The 24,715-nt window shown below is 40.0% G+C and overlaps 1 protein-coding gene across 3 annotated transcripts in view; it reads left to right on the forward strand.

The window, feature by feature from the left end:
- caln2 (calneuron 2) overlaps nucleotides 1–23,951 on the forward strand; it is a 29,546-nt gene extending 5,595 nt beyond the window's left edge. For all 3 annotated transcript variants that reach the window (XM_034206448.1, XM_034206449.1, XM_034206447.1), the window contains 5 exons: nucleotides 476–600; nucleotides 5,422–5,565; nucleotides 7,772–7,884; nucleotides 15,818–15,971; nucleotides 20,302–23,951. In XM_034206448.1, coding sequence (XP_034062339.1) covers nucleotides 483–600; nucleotides 5,422–5,565; nucleotides 7,772–7,884; nucleotides 15,818–15,971; nucleotides 20,302–20,429 — 657 coding nt within the window. In that variant the 5' untranslated portion in view covers nucleotides 476–482 and the 3' untranslated portion in view covers nucleotides 20,430–23,951. The remainder of the gene's footprint in view (nucleotides 1–475; nucleotides 601–5,421; nucleotides 5,566–7,771; nucleotides 7,885–15,817; nucleotides 15,972–20,301) is intronic.
- The last annotated feature ends 764 nt before the right edge of the window (nucleotides 23,952–24,715 follow it).

Below are 24,715 nucleotides of genomic sequence, written 5' to 3' on the forward strand. Positions count from 1 at the left end.
GTTTATTTATATAGCCCAACATCACAAAACACTTTTGTCTCAGTGGGCTTCACAGATTAACACACATAGATGACAGTGTTAATAGATACATTAAATTGCAAGAAAATTATAAAAACACAAGATAGAACGTGACATACAATTAAATAGATACAAATACAATAAAAATACAATAAAAACATTCAATAAAATACCATAACATGTAGGACTCAGGGTAATCTAGAAACCAGATTTAACAATATGCTTCTTTTTTTTTTTTAAAGGAAAGTCTTCAGCACACTCTTAAAAAGTTTGGACTGCCTCTGTGCTGGTAGTCAGGATTTACATCGAGGGTACACACACACTGATACTCAAATCCCTCTTACCTGTTGATTTGTGTGTGTGTGTGTGTGTGTGTGTGTGTGTGTGTGTGTGTGTGTGTGTGTGTGTGTGTGTGTGTGTGTGTGTGTGTGTGTGTGTGTGTGTGTGTGATCTGCAGGGAGAAGATGCCATTCCACCATGTGCGGGCGGGCCTGCTCTATCCAGACAACTACCTGAGCAGCTCCCTGACGGAGGGCAACGAAGCCTTCCAGCTCAACAGCATCTCCACCGAGGAGCTGGGAGGTGAGTGGTCTCGCAGAGAGAGGGTGGGAGGTGGTGGGGGTGCGGAGCAAAGTGTGAGGTACTAGCAATTAATGTTTCACTGCTGGAAAAATGCAGTTACAATGCCTCAATTCTCTTTTCCATTTAGCCCCTTTGTCACAGCTTGACTGGATGCATTGGTTTCCAATGACTGTGATTATGAAATTAAAGCAGTCACAGGACTCAGAATGAAAGGGAATAAAATATAGACAGCCTGAAGAACGACACCAATGATTGATGTTGGTTTTCTAATTCAAGTTTTCAGTCAATCTTAGAAAAATTGGTGCCATCAGCTCTCACAAAAGCAAGCTTTGGAAATAATTAGAACATAAACCAATACAAAAGTAAAACTGCCCTTTGACAATTTGAGCAAAATCCACCTGTTGTGTTTCTCAACAACCGAAAATCAAAACTCAAAACACATGTTTGTCAATTTACATTAAAAGCTCCTAGACTTAGGTTAGGAGTGATGTTTTTGGTTAGATTGTGGTTCAATGTTTGAATGAATTTATAAATGTATTTTGTAATATTGAGTATAATACGGCCAAAGAGTTTTCTTAAGAACAACCTTGGAATTCAAGGTAAAGTATGTTTAATACTGCTTTAATTTGTGTAGCTCTAGTCATTGGTTGTATCAGCAATGATAACATTGTACTCACCAAATTATTCCCGAAATGTAAGAATGCTTAAAAAAAGGACATGAAAGGTTAAATTATCTTAATTGACTTGTAAGAAAAAATGTAATCAAGGTTATCCAATTGTTTTCGTTGCAGAAATCAAAAGTGGATAATAAGAAGCGTGTTAAGTGAGTGCACCAATGACCACAGGCTGAAGGATCCTGGAGGATAATGAACGTCTTTACATGCACCTTTAAACTGCACCAAGTGCATATATTTCTAACATGAACGAAACAGCTAATCTTGACACGGAGCTAGGACAGAGAGTGTGTCTCTGACTGAAGCTGTTTGTTTATACATATGGCGTATTGTAGTTGGCTCGAATGCGCTTTGGTAAGAAGCACTTTGTAGCATACATCTTTTAATCCAGTGTCCCTTGTGCACAACTCAACTCAACCCAGTTCACTAAAACAGTTGCTTTGTTTGCTGAAAGCAGTACCATCATTAGACCGGTTGGCCTGTCTGGGTTTTGTTCGTCAAGGACAGCTAGGAGGACAAAAACGTTTGGACCTATTGAGATGTTATATATATATGTATATATATATAATGTGTACACTTAGAGTCCAGACATCATGCTGAGGCATTATCTAAGCCCTGTCAGCCGCAGATCTAATGCAACCAATTGGCTTGTTTGATGTGGACAAAATATCTTTGGTGTTTGCTGCCAGCATCTGAAAACTCTTAATCCCACTTCAGAGAGCTGCTGAAGGTTCTTCTATCTGTTAGTGCAGAAAGAAGGCCAGTTAATCAATCCTGTGTGAGATTGCAACTTTCCTTTTCTCTGGTTTTGACGAGTTTCATCAATCACAGAGAGAACATGTACAGTCCTGGAGGGTTGAATTCATAATACACAGCCACACACAGGCAGGGCTGCATGCTCATACAAATACACACACACACACACACACACACACACACACACACACACACACACACACACACACACACACACACACACACACACACACACACACACACACACACACACACACACACACACACACACACACACACACACACACACACACAGGCATTGTGCGGTAATACATCAAGGACCAGCTCATTTGTACCCTATTGGAAATGTACTCTTCACTGTTGAGCTGCATACAAATTCACTTTGTTTTGGGAGGCTGCATGCTTGCCCGCATTCCCCAATCCCTCGCCTCTGATTCTCACTTTATTTAGTGAGCGAGAAAGTAAGGCAGCTGGGGATATTTGCAGGCTTATACGGGAGCTGCGACTGAACTTTGGCTCTGGCGCAGCTGACAGAGCAAAGACAGTTATAGACCCCGGGCACACCAGGACGAAAACGGCTAAACGCATAGGATTAACGCAAACGCAATTGCAAACAAGCTTCCGTCCACACGCAATAGTTATCCGGATAGTGTCTGCCCACACGAGACCGCTCCGTTTAGCTCCAACCACTGGAGAAGCTGCAGTACATATGCAGGAGCCTGTACGTGGCGCTGTAACTTCCTCCACAAAAGCAGCGAAGAAGCATGGTTGCCCTTCTGTTTATTCTCCGCGGTGGGGGCCGAGGGAATCGGGTAGAGTTTTTCGCCAGTCAACGTGAATTAAAGTTGAAATCTTCCGACAAAATTATAAAAGTGCCGGTCAAAGGTCTTCTTTGTTATTTATTGAGCTTTAAAACAAATGAATAACGACTCTATATAATATAATAATAAATACACGGAGCCTCTCTTTTTCCACCCTCTCTTTGGACAGCGTCAGTGTCTGTCTCATGCAGCAGCTGATCCAGTAATGAGTGACCCGGCCGACAGTAAAAATAAACATATTTATAACTAGTTTAGGTAGTTTGAGAGGTGTCTCCGTCCTGTCAGATTAGACTTCTCTCGCGTTTATGTCCATATCGAGAGAAAGATAAATAATCTGAATTCAGTGTGCAGTTTACTTTGACGCGGGGGTGAGCAGCAGAGGTGGGGAGAGGCGGGGCTATTGCTATTGCGCAATCACTATCAGAAAATGTTCGTATAGGGCGCACACACGGAGCCGTTTGACCCCCCAGAGCGTTGCGTATGCCGTTCTATCCACATTGGGACCCGTTATCGTTTCCTCAGTCGTTTAGTGCCGTATTCGGTCGTCCTCGTATGGCCGAATGGTCTATATGACACTAAACAGTAACGCAAACGGCCGTTTTCGTCCTCGTGTGGCCGGGGCAATAGACCGATCCGAGACAGACGTATTACACGTACAGAGAAAAGAGCAGCTTGTCAATACAAGAATATTAATGACACACAGCCTGAGAGAGACGGAGAAAATTACTTCATGCAAATGTTGTTGTTATAAATTGGAAAAAGGATACATCTCAGGGATATTTTGTTTAATATTTCACCTGGTAGACTCAGAGTGAATGCTTTTGTTTACTTCACTGGAATAACTAACACAAGTGTGATTTTTGTGAGATTATGATCATCCTGGCCAAAGTTACAGAGGGGGTTGCCAGATCCGGCAGCCATAACACCGACAGATTTAGAAGCACCCCTTTCATTTTTCACCTGATAGGCTCAGAGTGAATTGCTTTTGTTTGCTTGAACTCGAGTGGAATAACTAACACAAGTGTAATTTTGGTGAGATTATGATCATCCTGGCCAAAGTTACAGAGGGTGTGCCATAACACTAGCTCGAAAGTAGACAAGAAAGCCCCCTCTTCTCCATTGCATTTCTCCTGTAAAGATCTGCATGAATGCCGAATGCCAGCTGCAATGACAAACTCTTACGTCTCTGAAGTGTAGAGATCCACTCAAAATAAATCGAATAAGGACTTTCAAAGTCTGTCTCGGTTGTCAAGTCGATCAATTGGATCACCTCCACTCGGATAGTGCCGACAGATTGGCAGGTAATTAGTCCGATATTGACCAGGGTATTTTCTAAGGAAGTCCTCAAAGGTTTCAACAAGTCTGCTGCGCGAACAGATAGATGCCTCGTGAGATGGGTGCGTTTACTTGCAATTTCAAGTTAGAAGGAAGCATTTTATGTGGGAGGAGAGAGTCGGAAATGCTCTTGGCATCGCTGGTGGAGATTGTGCTGTGTGGAAGGATTGGTACAGTCCCCTTAGGGTTTGTAAAATACAATAAGTATATAAAGATGTAAGAGAGACAAGGAAGAGACAGGGGGAGGAGGAAGGAGAGCGGGAGATCACTCTCACCTTCATTTGCCTGTGAGAAAGGTTGTAACACATCCAGTTAATGGGAAGGCCTGTTATCAGCACCAGGGAAGCACCTTTCAGCACCGTCCACACACCTGCTCAAATCTGTTAATCATTCATTTCATCTACACACACTGTCTAATGGCTCCCTGTAACAGTGTGTACGTCTATGAGCTATTTCCATTGTCACAACTCCAACAAGTCCTCAAAACTAAACAGCCAGTAGGCTAGGTTTTTTGACTTGACACATATCAGGATTTTCTGATGCGATGCCCTTATTGTCGGTGAGTCAATCGAACCCCTTGTTCAGATTCATTAAATGGACCCGTTTAACTTGCAAGAGGACTTTTAATCCATGGTTGTTATAAGATATTGATTATGAATCACTTCAGGGTTAGGGAAAGATTTCGGGGTTGATTAAAAGAAACCGAAAGCAGATCAGAGGTAAGAGATGCAAAGTGCCAAAGTCACACAGCCAGCCCGACCTCCTCCCTAAGCGGTTTTAGGTTGCTATGACAACATTACACTATTTCTGCCTTCACACAACCACATCAACTCCTTGCCAGAAAACATAAAAATAACATATGTCATGTTTTTGTCAAGTGTTTGGACAAAGGAACATGTTCAGTCTTGTTCACAACCGCAGTGTTACAGCAGTATAGACAAGGAAATAATCTACTGCTGTGATGAGTCCCAATGTTTAAACACAAAACATTAACAAAACAAAGGTTATGTAAAATGTATATTCACTTCTTATCCCACCTCCCAACCCAGAAACCCTCACATCATTCAGCACCACACGACAAACACATTCAAGTTGACATACAAACTACACGTATCCACCAGAATGTATCAAAGCATTGCATAAAAGGCACTCTATTGGTATTTCTTAAGAGATATAGTAGATCTCATGTAATACTCATAGGATGTACAGTGATATGTTGTGTATTTGTCGTGCAGAGATCCGTGAAGCGTTTCGTATTTTGGACCGTGATGGGAATGGTTTCATCTCCAAGCAGGAGCTGGGCATGGCCATGCGCTCCCTGGGTTACATGCCCAGCGAAGTGGAGCTGGCCATCATCATGCAGAGACTGGACATGGATGGTGAGCCACTACATAAGGTCACACACTTGGGTGCATGCATGCAGACACACACACAGAGTTGACCTTTTCATGAAGTCGCTTTCAGGAGTCTGCACGTGTTTGTATCAGTTGTTGTCTCTGAATTCAAATACGAAGAAGAATTGAAAGCAAACTGTATGAATATCTGAGTTAACTGTGCAGTAAATAATACAAATAACTGTTAAAGATGCCAAAAACACTTCACTAAATGTTTATTTGACTTGCTTTAGGCTAAATGAACATTCGAGTTACAGCCACCTTAACAATGTTTTTGATAAATTGTCTCTAAATTGCCTCGCAGATGGTGAACTGTCGAAAATAAATTACCCTGGAGACAATAAAGAGCGAACCTGTCTGCTCCTTCTCCTTAAATTCCGGCCCTCATTGTAAATCCGTAGACAATTGCAATTAATCCTAAGCAGTCCCTGAATCACAAACAAGCTAGTCAATCTTTCCTCTGGCTCTTATCTGCCTGCTCTTGATTCCACAGCATGCGGTAAATATCAAAGGTCACAGCTAAAAGCTTTTTTGCTTTTGCCTCCATGAGTGTTACGAGCCTCTGAGAGCAGCGCTGCCATTTGTTCTGAGGGGAGAGAGTATTTCTGCTCCCCTGACTTCTATCATCTCCATGTCGGCTCTAATAAGTCACTGAAAGCGGTCGCAGCCACATTTCATTTCAGAATGTCAATTATCATCAGGTGTTAGACAACCTGCACGCTCCTTCAGATGATTAATGTAATGTCATTAAATCCCTGCTTCGGTTATTTGAATCCACTGATCTCTGGCATTATATTTATATCTTTCCCTCTTTAGGCAAAGTAGTCTTTAAATACAAGATTATATTATGCTAATTAAAAGCTACATTTTTAGAAACTGCAGTTATGTTTTATAACAGAGAACTGATGCCTGCTTGGTGCTAATAATATTCTGTAATACAAGACAACGCTTTATTTCAAAGGTCATTTGCAAGAAGTTCCCTGACAATAAATGTGTAATTTGAAACTTATGGTAGGGCAAAAATGAAATCTTCCTTGAGCTATCCATCAATCCATTCACACTGAAATCATTGAAACTTAACTACCCTTAAATGTTGAATTGGATGCTTGCCTGTTGACAGATTTCACATTTGTGCTTGTTCGGCTCGCCTGCAGAGCAGTGACTTAATACTTCCAAGGTTACGCAGCAATTAATTCAATAGAATTCATTCATTACAAGAGTGTCACTTTCATATTGTCTCTATATGTACCCAGTAATTAGCACTAAATCACATTATTCAGAAATTACAGACCCATTAAATAAAGTGTTTTCCTACTTCCAGCAGCATGGAGAATTAAGCATCTTATTCCCTTCAATATGTGGCCTATTATAAAAAACAACAAATACAACATTAGAGAATTTTTTTACAGGTGATAATATCAATATTGGCTATATATATGTATAAAACTATTCATGCAGTGACTCTGTTAGTTATAGAACATAATATCGGGAGATGTTCTCTGAGTATTAATGCTGTGGGACGCTGGCTGTTGATTGCTATCTCCAACATGATGCACCGGTAGAATTCGTAATGCCAACCCTCTCAAGCTGTGTCCCTTGAATTTGAAATGGCGAAATGTTCCCTGAATTGTCACATCGATGCAAGAACTATCCCACAATGGCTTGCACACACTTGCACAGGTGCACACACCTTATTCAAAAGGTGAATTAGTGCTGATGATGCATGGGTGTTTGTCACGGATGAGGGAACATCCATCTGTCGATCTATCTCAGGGAGATTTTCTTTGTTTCTGCAAGCGAATAAACTTCCGAACCAAAATGCATTATTCAGCTCCTGTCTGCCAGCTTTCCTGACTGACTGTGTGTGTGTGTGTGTGTGTGTGTGTGTGTGTGTGTGTGTGTGTGTGTGTGTGTGTGTGTGTGTGTGTGTGTGTGTGTGTGTGTGTGTGTGTGTGTGTGTGTGTGTGTGTGTGTGTGTGTGTGGGTGTGTGTGTGCGCGCTGTGTGTGTGTGTGTGTGTGTGTGTGTGTGTGTGTGTGTGTGTGTGTGTGTGTGTGTGTGTGTGTGTGTGTGTGTGTGTGTGTGTGTGTGTGTGTGTGTGTGTGTGTGTGTGTGTGTGTGTGTGTGTGTGTGTGTGTGTGTGTGTGTGTGTGTGTGTGTGTGTGTGTGTGTGTGTGTGTGTGTGTGTGCAGGGGATGGCCAGGTGGACTTTGAGGAGTTCATGACGATACTGGGGCCCAAACTGCTGTCTTCTGACAACAGAGAAGGGTTCCTAGGCACCACCATCGACAACATCTTCTGGCAGGTGACAGACAAAACCTCCTCTTTCCTTCTGATGCTTGAATCTGCTTCTCATCACTATCCATCCTCATCACTTATCACTACTCTTCCTCACCTTTCACTGTGTCAGATAGAGTCTTACATCCTTAAGAACAAGCCATTCTTTATGCAGAGGCTCTGCACACACCTACTTAAGAGCAAAAATACACACTCACACACACACACACAGACACAGACTCTCAGGCCCCACACTCGCTTCTTTAGAGACTTTCTTGCTTATGACTCAGGGCCTTGAAGGAAAAGAGACCTGCTGAACATTAAGTATTTTCTTTATTTTTTTATTTTCTTTATGTGAGTATGTTTTTGCGGTGATATCATTCCCAGTGTTGCAGAGGGTATTACCATAATCATTATTTGGAAAGTCTGAGCTTGTGTGCTTTCAAGTGTCCAAACTGGGCCCACTGGGGATTAAGGCTACAGCGCATCTGCATACTTTTGAACGTGCTTGCTTTGTTTTTAGACATTTTTACGTAAGGAAAATGTGCTGCTCTCAGAGTGCTTTATCACTACTCTTCCTCACCTCTCAGGTAACACATGAGACAATAATGAAAAGTGCAGGTGTAGGAGCGGGGGGGGCAGTGTGAGTGTGAGACCGATGTTTGAGCAGGCCATCAAATCTCAGGAAGCTGTTCTTTTTGCTTTTCTTGAGTCAAATTAAAGGAGAAACATTAAGAGGGTGACTCACTGAAATGAGGTGTGTGCGTGTTTCAGGTTACAAACACACACTGGCCCAGTGTGTGTTTGTAACCTGAAACACGCACACACAAGAATAAAGAACGTTTATGTAAATGTGGCCCAGTCTGGGCCACATTTACATAAACGTTCTTTATTCTTGATTTCATTGTGCAATCACTTGAGATAATATGGCTAAAAAAAAAACAAGGCTCTGAGTCTATGCCATTCATACATCGGGATATTCTGAATTAAACATCAAAATCATTTATTTTTCAAATGCGGGGAATGGATTGCTTCAACGAGACACATTGAAGGATGGAGCAAGACACACGAGTGTGGCTGAAAGAGAGAAGAGGATGTAGAGAGGCAAGCTGGACAATGCACTGTATGTGGAAGTGGAAGGAGGTGATGGCTGTGCCCCACATAAGGATGCAGGAATATAAAAGAAAACCACAAAGGAGGAGAGTGGGAGAAAATGAAACGAGCGGTATGAAAGCCTGTGATTCATGAAGGTCGCAGACAGTGTTCGTCTCAGGGATGATTTAAAATGTTCACCTCCCACAAAGAGAAAGAAAGACTAAAAGAAAACAGGAAGAAGGGGAAATAAAAATTAGAGACGGAAGAGAGAAGCAGGAGAAATGAAAGCAGAGTGCAAAAGAATATAGGAAGAGAAAGGAGGAGGAGGGGGATGCAATGGTGGGAGGAAGTTTGTCTCTGGGGACAGTGAGAGCGTTTGTGTGTGTGTGTGTGGTGTGTGTGTGTGTGTGTGTGTGTGTGTGTGTGTGTGTGTGTGTGTGTGTGTGTGTGTGTGTGTGTGTGTGTGTGTGTGTGTGTGTGTGTGTGTGTGTGTGTGTGTGTGTGTGGTGTGTGTGTGTGTGTGTGTGTGCGCGTGGTGTGCGTGTGTGCGTGCGTGCGTATTACACAGACCTCAGAGGGAGACAGGGAAAGTTATTGTATTGAAAAGAGAAAGAGGCACATCACAGTGGGCCATAATGACTCAGTTGAGCACATGTGCGCATATTATCTCTGCACAGTGAGATGTTTAATGATTCTTCAAGGTGACCGGAGTCGGCACGTTTTGTGTATGATTGCATTGTGTGTGCGAATGTGTTGAATACTTTTTGTTCGTGCACGTGATCCTGCTCCTGTGAGTTAAATGTTTTCCACTGGAGCATGGTCTGAGTAAAAGCTCGAGGAAATTTGGATATCTGCTTTGAAAAACTCCTGACTCAAGTTATATAATTTCTGCTGACGGTCCGTAAATTAGATTTGGAATAGGGAAGCACCCAGTCTTCCACTGCTAATTAAGATACAATCCCTAAAGATGTCAAACCAAAACAAGCTTAAGCTATCACAACAATGTTTAAAGTCTATGCATTATTTTAGCACGGAGAGAGTGCAGGATAGATGTCTGCAGAATATTCTAAAAACCTAAAATACTTGACCCAGAAAAATATATTTTATAAATAAATTACTCACCACGTTGAATTTGTTTTAAAAAAAAGTATTTTTCCTCCAGATGCCTTAGAGGCAAACATAGAAAAATAACAGAGCAAAGTCTTGATTATTCAAGTTTAAAGTGCTGCAGTGTTTGGTTAGCTAGATGTTTGATTTTATGCAACTACATGTTTAAAAATGTGTTCAATATTTTGAGATACAAGATTGATACAGTCTCAAGTCTTTACAGAAAATATCAAGCTTCCACCAGCAGCTTTAGTTAGACTGTAAACAGGTGTAATCTATCTAACAATCAGTGACGTGCAGTCAGGGGAGGCAGAGCCTCACCTGTCATACTCCAATGTAACGGAGAAACAACTAAAGAAAAACTAAATAGTAATAATAATAACATGTCTCCACTGATCTGTGTTGTAAATGTGATTTCTGTATGATTCCAATCGCTTTTTATAGTCAAAATCAGCAAATTGGCCGAGCTCCGCTACAACTCCTACATGGGAGCGATGAGAAGTGAGGCAGGGACGAGCTCTGCCTCACGTAAGCCCACAGTAACTGGCTGGAGCGCGGGCACTAATGTAGCGCGGGCACTTATTTTGTGAGCGCGCTCAAGCCAGTTACTGTGTGGTGAGGTGAGGCACAGATGAGATCTGCCTCACCTCAGAATGCGTCACCCCACATAAACTGGCTGGAAAGCGGGCCCTAAGCGCATGCCTGCACCATCTCACCGTATGTCACCAATGTAATGTTTGTAGATCCCTTTATTACATTTATCCTCGCCATCCATAGTCTCTAAATAACTTATTTCACGTATATATGATATTTAGGCTCGCTGGTCTCATCATACAACGGCAATGAAAAAAGCACCAGGAGAGGCAGCCATAACTTCTGCCGCACTGACGGGGGCACACGTGAGCCCACGGGTTCTTGTTGCTACTGTTATTCTACGCAGAGACGGTAGACGCAAACAACAAACTAGACTTTTGAAACTAGAGGAAGATAAGGAGGACTTTTACAAAAATGTAATGGAGATTGTTGTCCAGAAGGAGAGCATGGACTTCATCTTCAAGTCAAGGTAAGACCACAATTGTAATGAACATGGAATCTTACTAAGAAAGAACAATCCAATATTTAGATTTTGGGTATCCTTTTGTTGAACAGTCTGTTTAAAATGAATCGAAGCATCAGACTAAAAAAGCTTTTGAAAATAACCGAACATTTCGATTAAGGTCAAAATATAATATTTGTAAATCTGACTCTGAAAGAGTCAGTGCCTCACCAGCCATGAACCTCACCGCACGTCACTGTTAACAATAACACAACAGTCCACCCACCAACACCTCTAAAAAATCTCAAACTTCTGCTCTAATGATAGGAAAAAAATGTGGTCATGGCTAAAACAAACCAACATTGAGTTATGATATGGGAAGTTAGTCATGGTCTCCAAATGTCAACCATTCACCTCGAATTTTTCCAAGACACCCTGTAATGTTCAGTAACACCATTATTCTACTTCCACCTTTGTGAAAAAGACAGAACAGTCATTTATTGTAAGACAGAAAGAGGTCACTTCCTCAAAAAAGTCATTTTAATCACTTGAAAAACCTACTCTGTCATTTATTTCGGGTGAGTCTCTCCAGGCAGCTAATGATGTCGATTTATTTCCACAGTGTGAAAATCAAATGTCAGACTGTGAAACTTTTGAAACACCCAGTCTGGACTCATTTGTGTCAAAAGTCACGTTAAAAGTGATAAGTAAAAGTTATATACACTTTTTTTTTACTATTGACTTGACGCTTTGTCTGTCAACCACCTGTTATTGTTAATGAAAACAGAGACTGACCAGCAGGATAAAGGAGAGAGAACCAAGTGACAGACTTATAGCTGCCGTCTGCGTCTGTTGAGACCGGCTGCAGTGATGACCCATGCCAAATAAAAAATGTTACATAATTACTGCCATTTTGTGGATGGTTTTATCCAAAGTGCTACTGTGATTGTAATTATTTTACGGCTACATGCAAAAACATAATTTTGAATACACTGGGTTGTCTGGGAATGTTGGTCTATTTTGCTTCCATCACTTGTCATAAGGTTACTTATTTCAGACAAGTGGAAGGAAAACAAAAATTCACATAAATTTGTTTTGCTTCATTTATTTCGGTTTGTAGAAAATGATAGAAATTAGCATTTAAACAAGTTAAGTGCTCTGGAAGTTTCATAGTGATATCTATTAGGTAAATAGTTAACCCTATTCCTCTGCATGATATATATGGAATGTCCCCCTATACTGTAGTGTACATGCCTATCCTTAAAGGTCTTCTCACAGAATATGTTATTTCTCAGCACTCAGCTTAGCACTTGTTTAATAAATAAAATGCCTAATATGCAAATTTGAACTTGCAATTTTCGAAAACTTGTTATAAAAAAGTGTTTATGTCAGCCATCAGCTGGGGACGCTTGATGGTGACATCTAGTTAAAATGTTGACCCCATTCACTTGTATTATTTACTCTACATTGGTGTTGAAAAAAGGATTATGACGGGGCTTTTTTATGTCAGCACCTTGACTGGGGAATATTTTGCTTCAGACTGCATTTCATAAAATTCGATTGTGACATATTTTTCTTCTGTGGATTTAGTTCATCCATGATTCATCTGTGGTTGGCTGTATCTTACCTGCAATTTTACACTAAAAAGTGTCCTCTTTATGTTTTAGTTTGCAATTGTGTGCACACAGTGTTGAGAACATATGTGCATCTTGGTATAGTCTTGTTAAATCACTTACGTACAAAGTGGGACAGAAACTTCCTTTGAACTTGGAGTTTCCACCTAACCCTGACGGCACTGCTGCTAGACAGAAGAATAGGACAGAACAAGTACAGAATAAAACAAAGCAGGTTGTCACTCTGGGTGACTTTTAAGAGAAGGGTCAGAAGACAAAGCATGTGGACGACTGACAGAAAGCTTGTTCTGTACGAGGGCAGGATTAAAAGAGACGTCTGAGCACCTGTTCTTCTGATTGATGTGTCCTCGCTCCGTCACCGGTCACTGGGCACGATCCCTTGCTGTTTTCATGTCAAACACGAACATACCCAGACACAACTCAATAATTGAGTTTATTCATTGAAAGACAAAATACTCAGACAGTCAAACTTTAGAATATTTACATCCCCTGCCCCTCGTGTGTGTGTGTGTGTGTGTGTGTGTGTGTGTGTGTGTGTGTGTGTGTGTGTGTGTGTGTGTGTGTGTGTGTGTGTGTGTGTGTGTGTGTGTGTGTGTGTGTGTGTGTGTGTGTGTGTGTGCGCGTGTGTGTGTGTGTGTGTGTGTGTGTGTGTGTGTGTGTGTGTGTGTGTGTGTGTGTGTGTGCGCGTGTGTGTGTGCGTGTGTGTGTGTGTGTGTGTGTACACCCGTTAGAGACAGGAGGAGAAATCACTCACCTGGTTGCTAACATGAAGAGGCTCCACAGTGGCTTTTCCCCCCTCAGACAGACTGACAGGAACATTGAAAATACTCTGCGCTCCTTGAGCTGTCATTTTGTCTGTCTTGCGGCTGCAGTCTGAAAAGATGTGGCTCCATTTCCCTTAAGGAGAGACACCTTTTGCAAGAAGGAGAACCACACAAGGTAGCATGGGTCAGAGCTGTTGAAACTCTAACTGTAAAACGGCATCTGTGTTATTGATTGACCATAAAAACCTATAATATGATCCCATAAACGACCTACTGAAAAGGTAGGGTTTCGAAGATAGATCTGAGATTAAGTCACTCTGATAGCCCATAGACAACAGCTTGTTCTCTAACTCGTTTTTTGGATTGTGTTTTTTTATCTTTATATGCCAACAATTTATGATGCCATCATTTAGAATCTTCTTCTTTGTGTGAGACCACCCATCTGTCTTTAACTTCTCCTGTCACTGTTGCCTGTTTCATATTCTAAAAGTGAAACCAAACCTTTTCAAAAAGAAAGAAAATGTCATTTCGGCTGGATCCAGAAATGGAACTCAATTATTGATTGCACACAATTATTATCTTCAACCTTAGATCCCAGATAGAGTATGAACATTTGAGAGGGTGAAAAGTAAACGTTAGAGACATAATGATTTATTGCATGAAATAAATCATTCTCATATTTACTGCAATGTCCCAGTTTTGTGTGTGTGTGTGTGTGTGTGTGTGTGTGTGTGTGTGTGTGTGTGTGTGTGTGTGTGTGTGTGTGTGTGTGTGTGTGTGTGTGTGTGTGTGTGTGTGTGTGTGTGTGTCTCATCATGTTCATGTTTGCCTGTTGATAGATGATATCATACCTCTAAAATATTGCATTATATTGTGGTTATGTTCCACTGATTACTTTGTTGCCTTGTTGTAATCTGACTGCAGAGAACATCCAAAAATAGAGCTGGGTTTAATTTGAATTTTTGTAATACTAGTGCAAAAACAAAAGGATGTCTGGGTTGTGTTACCAAACCCAAAATGAGGTCCTCTACAAAACCATGTTCAAATATTTGTCCCAATTATGTATTAAAGGACTAGCTTTTTGCTGAGCATTAGACATCAAAAACATCGGATCCACTGTCATATCTGTTATTTAAATATAAACCATGAGACAGCTGGAAGCATCATGACTGTTGTAGAAACTCTTGCACCGAAGTCTCTCTAATAAGCATGTTATCTGGTTTGTTTTTTACTTATCTTAGTTGCTTAAACTGTTGGACGGTGTTGTGACTTGCTAGAGTCTCCGCTAGTTGCCTGGCAACCTAATAGGGACAACTTGACTCTAGAAAGTCACTGCTCGTTTAAAAAAAGAAAAAAAAGGCACATTCAAAAACAAAAAGTGATCTTTCTTTGTTCTGGTTCTGGTCTGATTGTTGTTACATTTAGAAGGAGCCAGGCCCCTGTTTCCAGCCTGAAGCAAATGTTACATATTTAAAGAACATAAATGAGAGCGGTATCGATCTTCAAAGTAGTAGCAACATTTCTCCAATGTCAAACTACTCAGAGGTTCGATACCCAACCCTACTCCATCTCACTGTTCCACTACTTCTTTCATCTCAATTTTCTCTGACTTCACTTTACTTTTTTTCCATCATACAGTATGTCCTTTTCGTTTTTCTTGAGAAATATACCCCCTATCTTCTTCCTCTTTGCCTCGCCTGCCTCAGTATGTCCATCTGTTGTGCTAAACCAAGCGACTGATTGTATTTGTGGCTGTCTGTGAGGTAAATAACCTGGACCTGGATGATAGTGGGTTCCAGGAGGGGGTGTGCAAGTGTGTGTATGTATTATAGAGAGGATCTGTGGGGGCAGCAAGGACGTAATGTTTAGGAAGGGCAGACAGGGAATGGGACAGAGGCTAAGATTCAGACTTTGAGCCCATTAATCATTTTAAACACAAACATGCACACACAACTGAGAAAACAACCACCTACAAGGACGTTAGTATGCTGGTATTTCCATTGTAATTGATACATCCATTAAACCAATTGCGCTTGCATCCCCCTTTATCAGAGCACACACAGGTTGCATACTGATTCTAGCACCCAAAAATAGAACCAGTGATGCATAGGCAAACATGCTGCCAGCCCAATACATTACAACACACATCATCCCTTCTTATAACGTGTACATAAAAATAAACACATTTAAAAGCAATCCATGCATGCCATAATTTCATGCAGCTTGTACATTTCACACCTCAGTCGTATCTTCTATATTTATCTGCCCTCATATAGCCAGTTTGTGGGTGACAGTGTCTGCATTGATTGTCTTGTGCCCCTGCAGTTTGACATGCAGCAGCTGTCTCTGGATGAGCTGAAGCAGGTGCTGTTCCACGCCTTCAGGGACCACCTGACAATGAAGGACATCGAGAACATCATCATCACTGAGGAGGAAGGCCTCAACGAAAGCTCAGGAAACTGCCCTGAGTACGAGGGAGGTGAGGAAGCTGCTCTCTTGGAAACTTTGCTGTTATTAATACCTGTACTGTTGCTGCAGTCTTTTGTAATTCACTTGATGGGCTATTTTAGAAAGTTATGTTGAGTATGAGTTAATGTATCTATGACCAAAATATTCTCCAAAAAACGTGCTTAATTTCTGTAACTCAGGCAGTTACAGCGATTATCCAGCTCTATGTCGGACGATGACTCAGCATGAGTTGTAGCAGCATCACACAGATGCTATGGAAGCAATGCCTATTTATTTATTCATTCATTAACTTCGTGGATTGCTCATGTTAGTACTACTGGTTTTTAAATGTGCTTAGATGTGACTGTCTGTCTGTTGTCTGTGTTGTTTTAGGTCATAATGGATTCCTTGTCTTTTATCTCCAAACCAAATCTACCTACGTTTACAAATAAATTATCTGAGCTTAATCCGTTCGTTTAAGTTCAACATTTTTGGAATAGCAATGTTTGTGTTTTCGCCAGAGTTAGAGTTCACTTAAATATGGAGCTACTGCCAGACGCAATTAGCATACTGTAGCTTAGCATAAGTAAACAGGGTTGAGCCTGTTTCCAGAACTCTAATTAATACCCACAATTCAGATTTCTTGAGCCTTTCCTATTGGTCTTGTGAGAGTAATTGATGGCTGTTTCAGCTGTTTATAAGAGATAATAAACCAATAAGCTTTGAGTATTTTTTTCATATAGATAGCTAGTTGCTACCTATAGCTACATCAAGAAAACGTGACAGATCTTGAGTGAATTATTTTCATTTTGTGGAAAAACATTATGTTTACTCAAAGCAACTGTTCAAAGGCTAAAACGTAAGACTCATTAAAATGTACATCCATGGGAATCCAAGATATATCACTCAATACTTATTGATTAACAAACATGCTTTTAAATGACTTTCTTAGCCTTGCACCGAAAGATTCAAGGGAAAATTCCTCATTTTAAATGTGCTGCTTTACCATAATCATTACCCACCACAGATGTTTTATTTGTAACAAAGAGATCCTGAGGGCAAGGTCATGAATGCTGACGTATATTCAGGAAAACAGATGTGATATTTAAATGATAACATCTATTAATCTTGAGGTCATGCATTCATTTCTTTATTTTTCAAAGCCAAGAAGAGGACAGGTTGTTAATATCTGAGTGCCCAACACAGAAGGCATTTTAGTTGAGAAATACTTTCAGACCAAGTTATGTTGCTTTAGGGCAGCGTTTCTCAAAGTGTGGGGCGCGCCCCACTGGTGGGGCGCAGAGATGTGATAGGTGGGTCGCGAAAAATTATTTTTTTTAAATACAAATTATTTAAATTATTTTTTTCCTTTTTTTTCACACTGGTGGAATATCAAAACAACGGCCCGCCCGGGGTGCAAAACGCATCAATGAAAGCGACCCTCTACCACACAAAACAACACCTGTAGATAACCCAATTTGTGTTCTTTGAAATTGAAAAGGATATTGCATTGTGTTTGTTACTTTCGTTGCAGTTGTATGTCTTAATTTGGCATGCTTTTATTTTGAAGGCGAGTTTACGCTGTTGACAGTTGTTGTTGCTATGGAAACAAGAAACGTTTCACAGCGGGCGGAACTTGTCATAAAGTCCGCGATAATAAAGCCCACCCATTTAGAGGGAAGATATGATTGGTCAATTGTACTGTCATTTGACATTACTCTTTCGTTCAGTTACTATAGCTGGCCCTCTGTGAATTCATAGCTGGACGTCCAATCAGCTCCTCTCTTCACAGTAACTCGCAGAGAGGAGCTTCTTTCATTTAACCCTTCACATTCAAACAGAAACTGAATAGGCAGATTCAAAGGATTTATTTCTTTGGAAATGTTATTTTAAATACAATTTAATCAAGTTATTTTTGGTAAAACTAATGACAAATATTACTAAAAACATATTTAAAAAATATATATAAAGAAAAATATAATTTGTTTTAATGTTTTTAAATATTATTTTGTAGAATATCTTAGGCCCTCAGAGACAGGCTCGCCACTGGTAAACATCTCTCATAGACACATGTGAAAGGCTCTCACAGACACACACAACAGCGTTGCAGTCGGGAAGAAAAGCAATGTGGAGAGAGAGAGAGAGAGAGAGAGAGAGAGAGAGAGAGAGAGAGAGAGAGAGAGAGAGAGAGAGAGAGAGAGAGAGAGAGAGAGAGAGAGAGAGAGAGAGAGAGAGAGAGAGAGAGAGAGCAAGAGAGAGAGCACACCTTTATCTATTTAATAAAGTTGTAAAATATAAAGTAAGAAATCATTTCAATGTGTATAGGACAGTAAAAAGTTTAAAAGGGGAGGGATTAGTCAAATATGCATAAATAAAAAGAAAGAATGCTAACTAGGTAACATAAGATAAGAATAAACAAGTTTAAATGATTTGTTGTGATCATATTCTAAAGATGTTTGGATTATTGAAAAGTATACAGCTCCCTTTCATCTGAGTGTTGAGAGCTGTATCCATCAATTCATGTTGGGCTCAAAGTAGGGCTGCTCGATTATGGCAAAAATCATAATCTCGATTATTTGGGTCAATAATTGATATCACGATTATTAAAAACCATTAACCATTTACTTTGAAAAACATCAATTTATTGAAGAAAATAATTAGAAAAGTATGTTTTTAACAGTTGATTACCCTGAACTTTAAGTATAATTCAACTGAAAAACCTATTTTTTTTAAAAAAATCGTTTTATTTCGATTATGTTGTTTTCATAATTGTTGCAAGCCAAAATCGTAATTGCGATTAAAATACGATTAATTGAGCAGCCCTAACTCAAAGTGCACCAGATTGATGCATTTAACTTCAACATTTAAAAAAAATCTTCCTGGGGGTGCATGCCCCCGGACCCAGAGGATGTGACGTCCACCACCAAATAAAGCAGGTTAAAATAATTAAATTGCATACATTTTATTTTAGTAAACACTGAAAACGGGTCCCACAGACCCAAACAGCACTCAAAGGTTAAAGGTAGGATATAATAATGTTAAAATGTGCTAAATATATACACTGCAAAAAAACAAAAAAGAGGAGTAAAAGTAGCTCACGACTTGTTTTATTTTTTGAAAGTAGCCCTCATCCTAAAAAAGGTTGGAGACCCCTGTTATAGAACGATACATTTGACAATTTTAAGCTTGGCCTACCATTTTATTGGAGCCATGAGGAACAGGTGGGGCTTGAAAAGGCCCACCTATTCAAAGTGGGGAATGACAGAAAAAGTTTGAGAACCACTGCTTTAGGGAGATGAGAAGGAAGAAAAAAAGGAAGTCTGACCTCGTCTTAGTTATGGTGCAGAGCTATAAATTGCCTTACTTCTGTGAAACATCCACAATTCAGACTAGCACAAAGGTAAAGACAGATCAAACACGCTAGAAAACTGTGAAAGTCTTAATGAATCTATTGGGTACTGGCCTACAGTCTGGGGTAGGCCTAAAAGGAGACAGCTGGGAGGAAATGGAGAAACTTAGCAGAGGGAGTATACAGGGACGGTGAAGGAGGAGATAAGAGGCTAAAGAACGGATCAGGGAAGTGCTGGAAAGTGTTTGGGTGTTTAGGGAAGGAGTTAGGAAGAGGAAACAGTCGAAAGGCGCTAAAAGAGGACAAGTTGGAAGAATTAAAAGAGATAGAGGTAAAAAGAGCCTCTCTTGAAGAGAACAGCTGTTTTACTTTCAATTAACCATCTTCCCATATTCTCAACTTCCCTCTTTCATGCGTCCTTCCCATCTTCTTCCTGTCCGTTGGGACTTCAACGCCTTGCACAGTCCCTCTTAGATCCTCGACTCAGAGCTCTGAGTTGATTTATTGATGCAGCGTGTGATTCTAACAAACTAAGACAAGGGAGCTAAGAGAGTAAACCTTTGGTTGTTGCTTTTGCTGCAAGGCCTGTTGGAGGACACATCGGACTCTGCTCTTCTTCTTTTTTCCATCTCCTGAGATTATGTCTTTAGGGGGAAACTGTCTTTCAGCCCACAGATAGGTAGAACAACCTTAAAGTTTGATGTCACTTCTCTTGTCTTTGTTTTTGCTGCATCATAGGGAGTATTAGATTGAGTTTGTGCCTCTAATCAAATCACTTCCCCAGATAATGTTGGTCACATATAAAGTGTGAGAGACAGAGTGGTAACAATCTTGAAGTGCATTGCCAAAAATGTCAACCAATCACATATTATATATTTATTTTGTATCATTCTTTTGAAGTTAATAAACCTGTCGATAAGTTAACCAATCATCATCAAACGAGAGGCCAACACTTGAGTTTAACAATCCAAAACTCTAAACCTGTCTCTCATTTATTTTGTCTTCTTCACAGTCCATCCCAAGAAGAAGAATCGGCAGACGTGTGTCAGGAAGAGCCTGATCTGCGCCTTCGCCATGGCTTTCATTATCAGTGTCATGCTCATCGCAGCCAATCAGATGCTGCGGAACGGCATGGAGTAACCAATTGCACTGTGAGCATGGCGAGTGGACAGAACAGCCACGACCTCACATCTCGTCTTTGCAACCAAAGCAGGACCAGCTACAACCCGAGCACTTCTCTAAACAATCAGTTGAGGTTTTTTTAGGTTAATTTGAACTTAGAAGTAGTAGTAAATGTGAGTGAGATGACGAGAAATATATATTTGTTTTGCATTGAAGATGTCACCATGTATAGTTACTGGACTTACGGGTCACAAAGAACTGAAACAATTATGTTTTTATAAAAAAAAAACGTGAGAATAAATAGAGGGTGTTATTTTGACAGAGACCACTCTTTAAACTTGATTTTCTAATTACCAGAAAAAGTTTATCAGGTGCTTTGAGCCATTCCTAATTTAAAAATAACAGTGGTTATTATGAACAACTGCATATTTACCTTAGAGAAGTAGCTGAATGTGAGTGAATGAGAGCACTGAATGTTAGGCACTGTATTTAAATGTATTGTAAATCCATCACATCTCAAAAAGTCATGTTTAAACATCATCGACCAACTCAGTCCACTAAATGTCAGGGCACATGAAGTCTTTGTGTAAGGAGCACAACTCAATACTCAGTGAGGGGAAACTTGGGAATCATCTCTTTGTCTGTAGGTGTGTCAAAGATAGTAACTAATGTATCACAAAATAGATTTGGTCTATACTGGAGCACATGGATTTTAAGCAAAAAGCAGAAAAGGTCTCTTTTTGACTTAATTCTGTGCTTCAGATGGACCAAATATCTGAAGTCTCTCCTGATAAATTAACTTCCTACTCTGAGAGACAGTCCAAAAATGTATTTCTCAAGGGGGTTGAAGCGGTTAACTTCTACCTTCACTAGACAGTACATAATAAGCTCAGGCCGTCTGAGAGGAAAATATATGAAGGTTTGTGATAATTAGTAGGAACAGATATACATTCCCATGTTTTCAGTTATGCGTTGGTAAAAAATCCTTCACCTCAATATCTCCTTGTAATACAGCCCAACTGTGGTAATTATAAACTGCACAAAAAGCATGCCAGTATGAACACTGCCATATCAAACATTTGTCTAGCTCCCATGAATCTCTCTGTATATATAGTAGTAATTATCTTGTGTAATGTAGTGTTTGTTCCCAACAGCAGAATGTATGAAGGGTGGAAACTAGTGAGATAAATCAGGGATATACAGTTGAGCTGTGACACGCTGGAGGTACAGCAGCAGTTTCTTTTTGGAAAAGGTTGCATTCTAGTGGTTTAAATGAGAACTGCAGCTAAACACTTGAACCACCATGTCTACAAGGTGTTCAGAAGTGAAGAACAACGCCACTGAATTTGAGCTTAGATATTTGTTGTGTTGATGTCACATTTCGGTCTGATTTGGTTCACTGTTTCTTAAATGCAAAACCAAGTGTTTCCCCAAGAACCCAAATTGTGTTGTCGCACCAGCACTCAGGTTTTGAGACTGAAGTGGCTGATGCAGGACCTCGGTTAGTTTCTGGAGTCATAGCTATGGTTTATGGTTCAGACCATCGACCTGATAGCACTACAATTTTAAAGAGCTTACTGGAGTCAGGGGGTTTGACAAGAACAGACAGTCATGCTCGTCTTTATAATGGAGCCCCCCGAGGATGAAAATCCCAGTGACTCCACAGATTACTTTTGAGGATTTTCTTTTTTCTTTCGGTGTAGAGCTCTGCGTTACAGAAATGTAATTGTTAATCCACTGTTAGAATAGTATCATACCAGTAATGATGTCCATTATTCTGTTGTCTAAGCAGAAGATTTAGATCAAATAGTCATTTCAAACAACTGAGATTAAGTTATTTTAAAGGTCACCTATTGTGCAAAATCCACTTTTTCATGTATTTTATACATCAACATGTGTCCCCTCTGTGTAAAGAGATTCTGAAAGTTTCAGGAAAAAATATTGGCTCACTTTTTGTCCTGATCCATTTATATAAAAACCTGTCTGAAAATGAGCTGATCAGATTTTGGACACTTTATGATGTCATAACGATTTTTTGGCTTGTGCAACCATTAGCCAATCACCAACCAAGGTAACTTGGTTGGGAGTGGTCCTTATTTCCATCAAAGTAACAGACACAGAATCAGCACTTTTGAAACAGGGCTGAAACAGAGGGGATTATGGGATGCTGCAATGATCTGTTTGGTGTTTCGAGCCAAACACTTCAGAGACATGTTTGTATATATCTGAGACCTGTAATATATTGATGAAAAGCAGTATAATAGGGGACCTTTAAAGTCATTATCCGCGTCAAAACAGTAAACCTAATGTCTATTATTTCTAAATTCCATACATTTTTGGTATTAACAGATAACATATTTTCATTTATAATGTGACAATTATTTAAACCATATTGCCCAGCCCTACATTGATGAGCTTTGTCGTACATTTGTTGGTGATCATTTGTTGCAACATAATGTGCCATAACGGCGACATCCTGTTTGTGGATTCCTGAATTGCTCGGTGCTCCCCTTGGATCTTGAGGCAATTATATGTTCTGTTGTGTGATGAAATCAATACCAGATATTTCCATCACCTTACGTGCAGCCATGTGAGTTTGCTGTCCAGGAAATAAAGGGAAGAGGGCTTTCTTTTAAAAAAAAATTGCTTTGTAAGATCAAGTATCACAGCAAAAAGTGTATTATACTGTAAATCAGTATGCATGTTGTTGTTTAGATTTTCATGTCTTTTTGAAAGACTGTGGAATCAGTTTAATCTTTCTTTGTGGTGGCATAGCCTTGGTTTAAATGTAGGTATGTGTCCTACTTTCACATATTTGACTGTCCAGTTTATACTGTAATAGTCATTTTTTCTAGTTTCTACCAGCTATCAATCAAATCAGAGTGCAGGAGAGGGCATTTTCATAAATATGCAAAAACAAGGTCACATCTTCATCATCTGTTTCACGTCGTATAGGGTAGAGTCTGTACTCACTGTGGGTTAAAATTGACATTGAATAAAATATAATGTGTGTTTTAGATTTTTATTAAATGTTCTCACTGCCTCACAGTCCTGTGAAAACTGCTATATAATGTATGCTACACTTATCCTTGTGAGTCAGTCTTTGATATTCTCGGCACATTGAAATCTGACCAATGTTCTCACTGTTGGCCATTAGCATCACGGTCCTTTTGAAACCAGCATAGACCACTCTATCTTAACAAAGTCCACGTCCATTCAGACATCCTTTCATGGTTTGGTAAGGGGCACTCGTAGAAAAAAACTTGTATCAACACTTTTAAAGTGTACATTATTATACTGTACATCTGGGAATCAAATCATGATGTTCATGTTTTTCAGAGTTGCTTTTAAGATTTGTTTTTACCAACACAGGTTTTATATGTAAACCTTGGCATGCTGCTTAGAAAAGGAGAAAGAAAACAGCAATAGTCGCCAACTGAGTGGATATTTAAAAATGCAAATAACAAGTTTAATCTGTCTAATCTGAAAATAATATATATCCATATATGTTTATGCAATAAAACCTTGTTTTGATAGAAATATAAGTCATCTGTGTTTGCTTCAAGACCAACAACATACACATAAATTATATATTTAGTTACTTAATGAGCTGGTGAGCAGGATCATTTTCTCTGACTGACACTGACTACAAAGCAGGCTTCTTGCTTTACTTGTCATTTGTTATCATCCTCTCTGTCATTTCAAATACTAACCCTAAGAATAGAACACAGCATGCTTTATCCAGAGCGCCCTTTACTCCAGGTAGCAGAGCGTGCATAAAAGAGCCACGAGTCAGAAGAGCAGCCTTTTCAAGTGCAGAAAGCTCACTGCTCTGACATCCCCTTCACACATCACACATGCGGGTCATGTAGCGCTGCAAACACAAGTGCTTTGAGTGAACTAACCTTGGCGGGTGTGACATGCCATGCACACAAAGGTGACCCTTCCACCATTGAGATGTGCATCTTAAAACTCGGTTTACCCGGAGGCAGTACGTGAGGAGAGAGGTGAAACAACACCTTTGTCAACATGTGTCAGAGAGGAGCGTGCTGTGGAGCGGTGCTGGCATCTGCACTCACTGTAAGTCATGGTAATTAGGTAGCATAGGTCAAACACAATAGAGAACAGCCTCATAATAGATGCTCTCAAACCACCAGATAATGAACCATAACATGCCATTAAGTGGACCAACAATACATTACTCTAAGTGCAAAAGCCCAGGCAGGCATACATCGTCTTATATTGTATTTCATATTTGTGGATTAATTTAGGAGTTTGACTTTGTACAGTACATTATCTGTCTA

This window comes from Gymnodraco acuticeps, unplaced genomic scaffold (assembly GCF_902827175.1).
Source record: "Gymnodraco acuticeps unplaced genomic scaffold, fGymAcu1.1, whole genome shotgun sequence".
NCBI lineage: Eukaryota > Metazoa > Chordata > Actinopteri > Perciformes > Bathydraconidae > Gymnodraco > Gymnodraco acuticeps.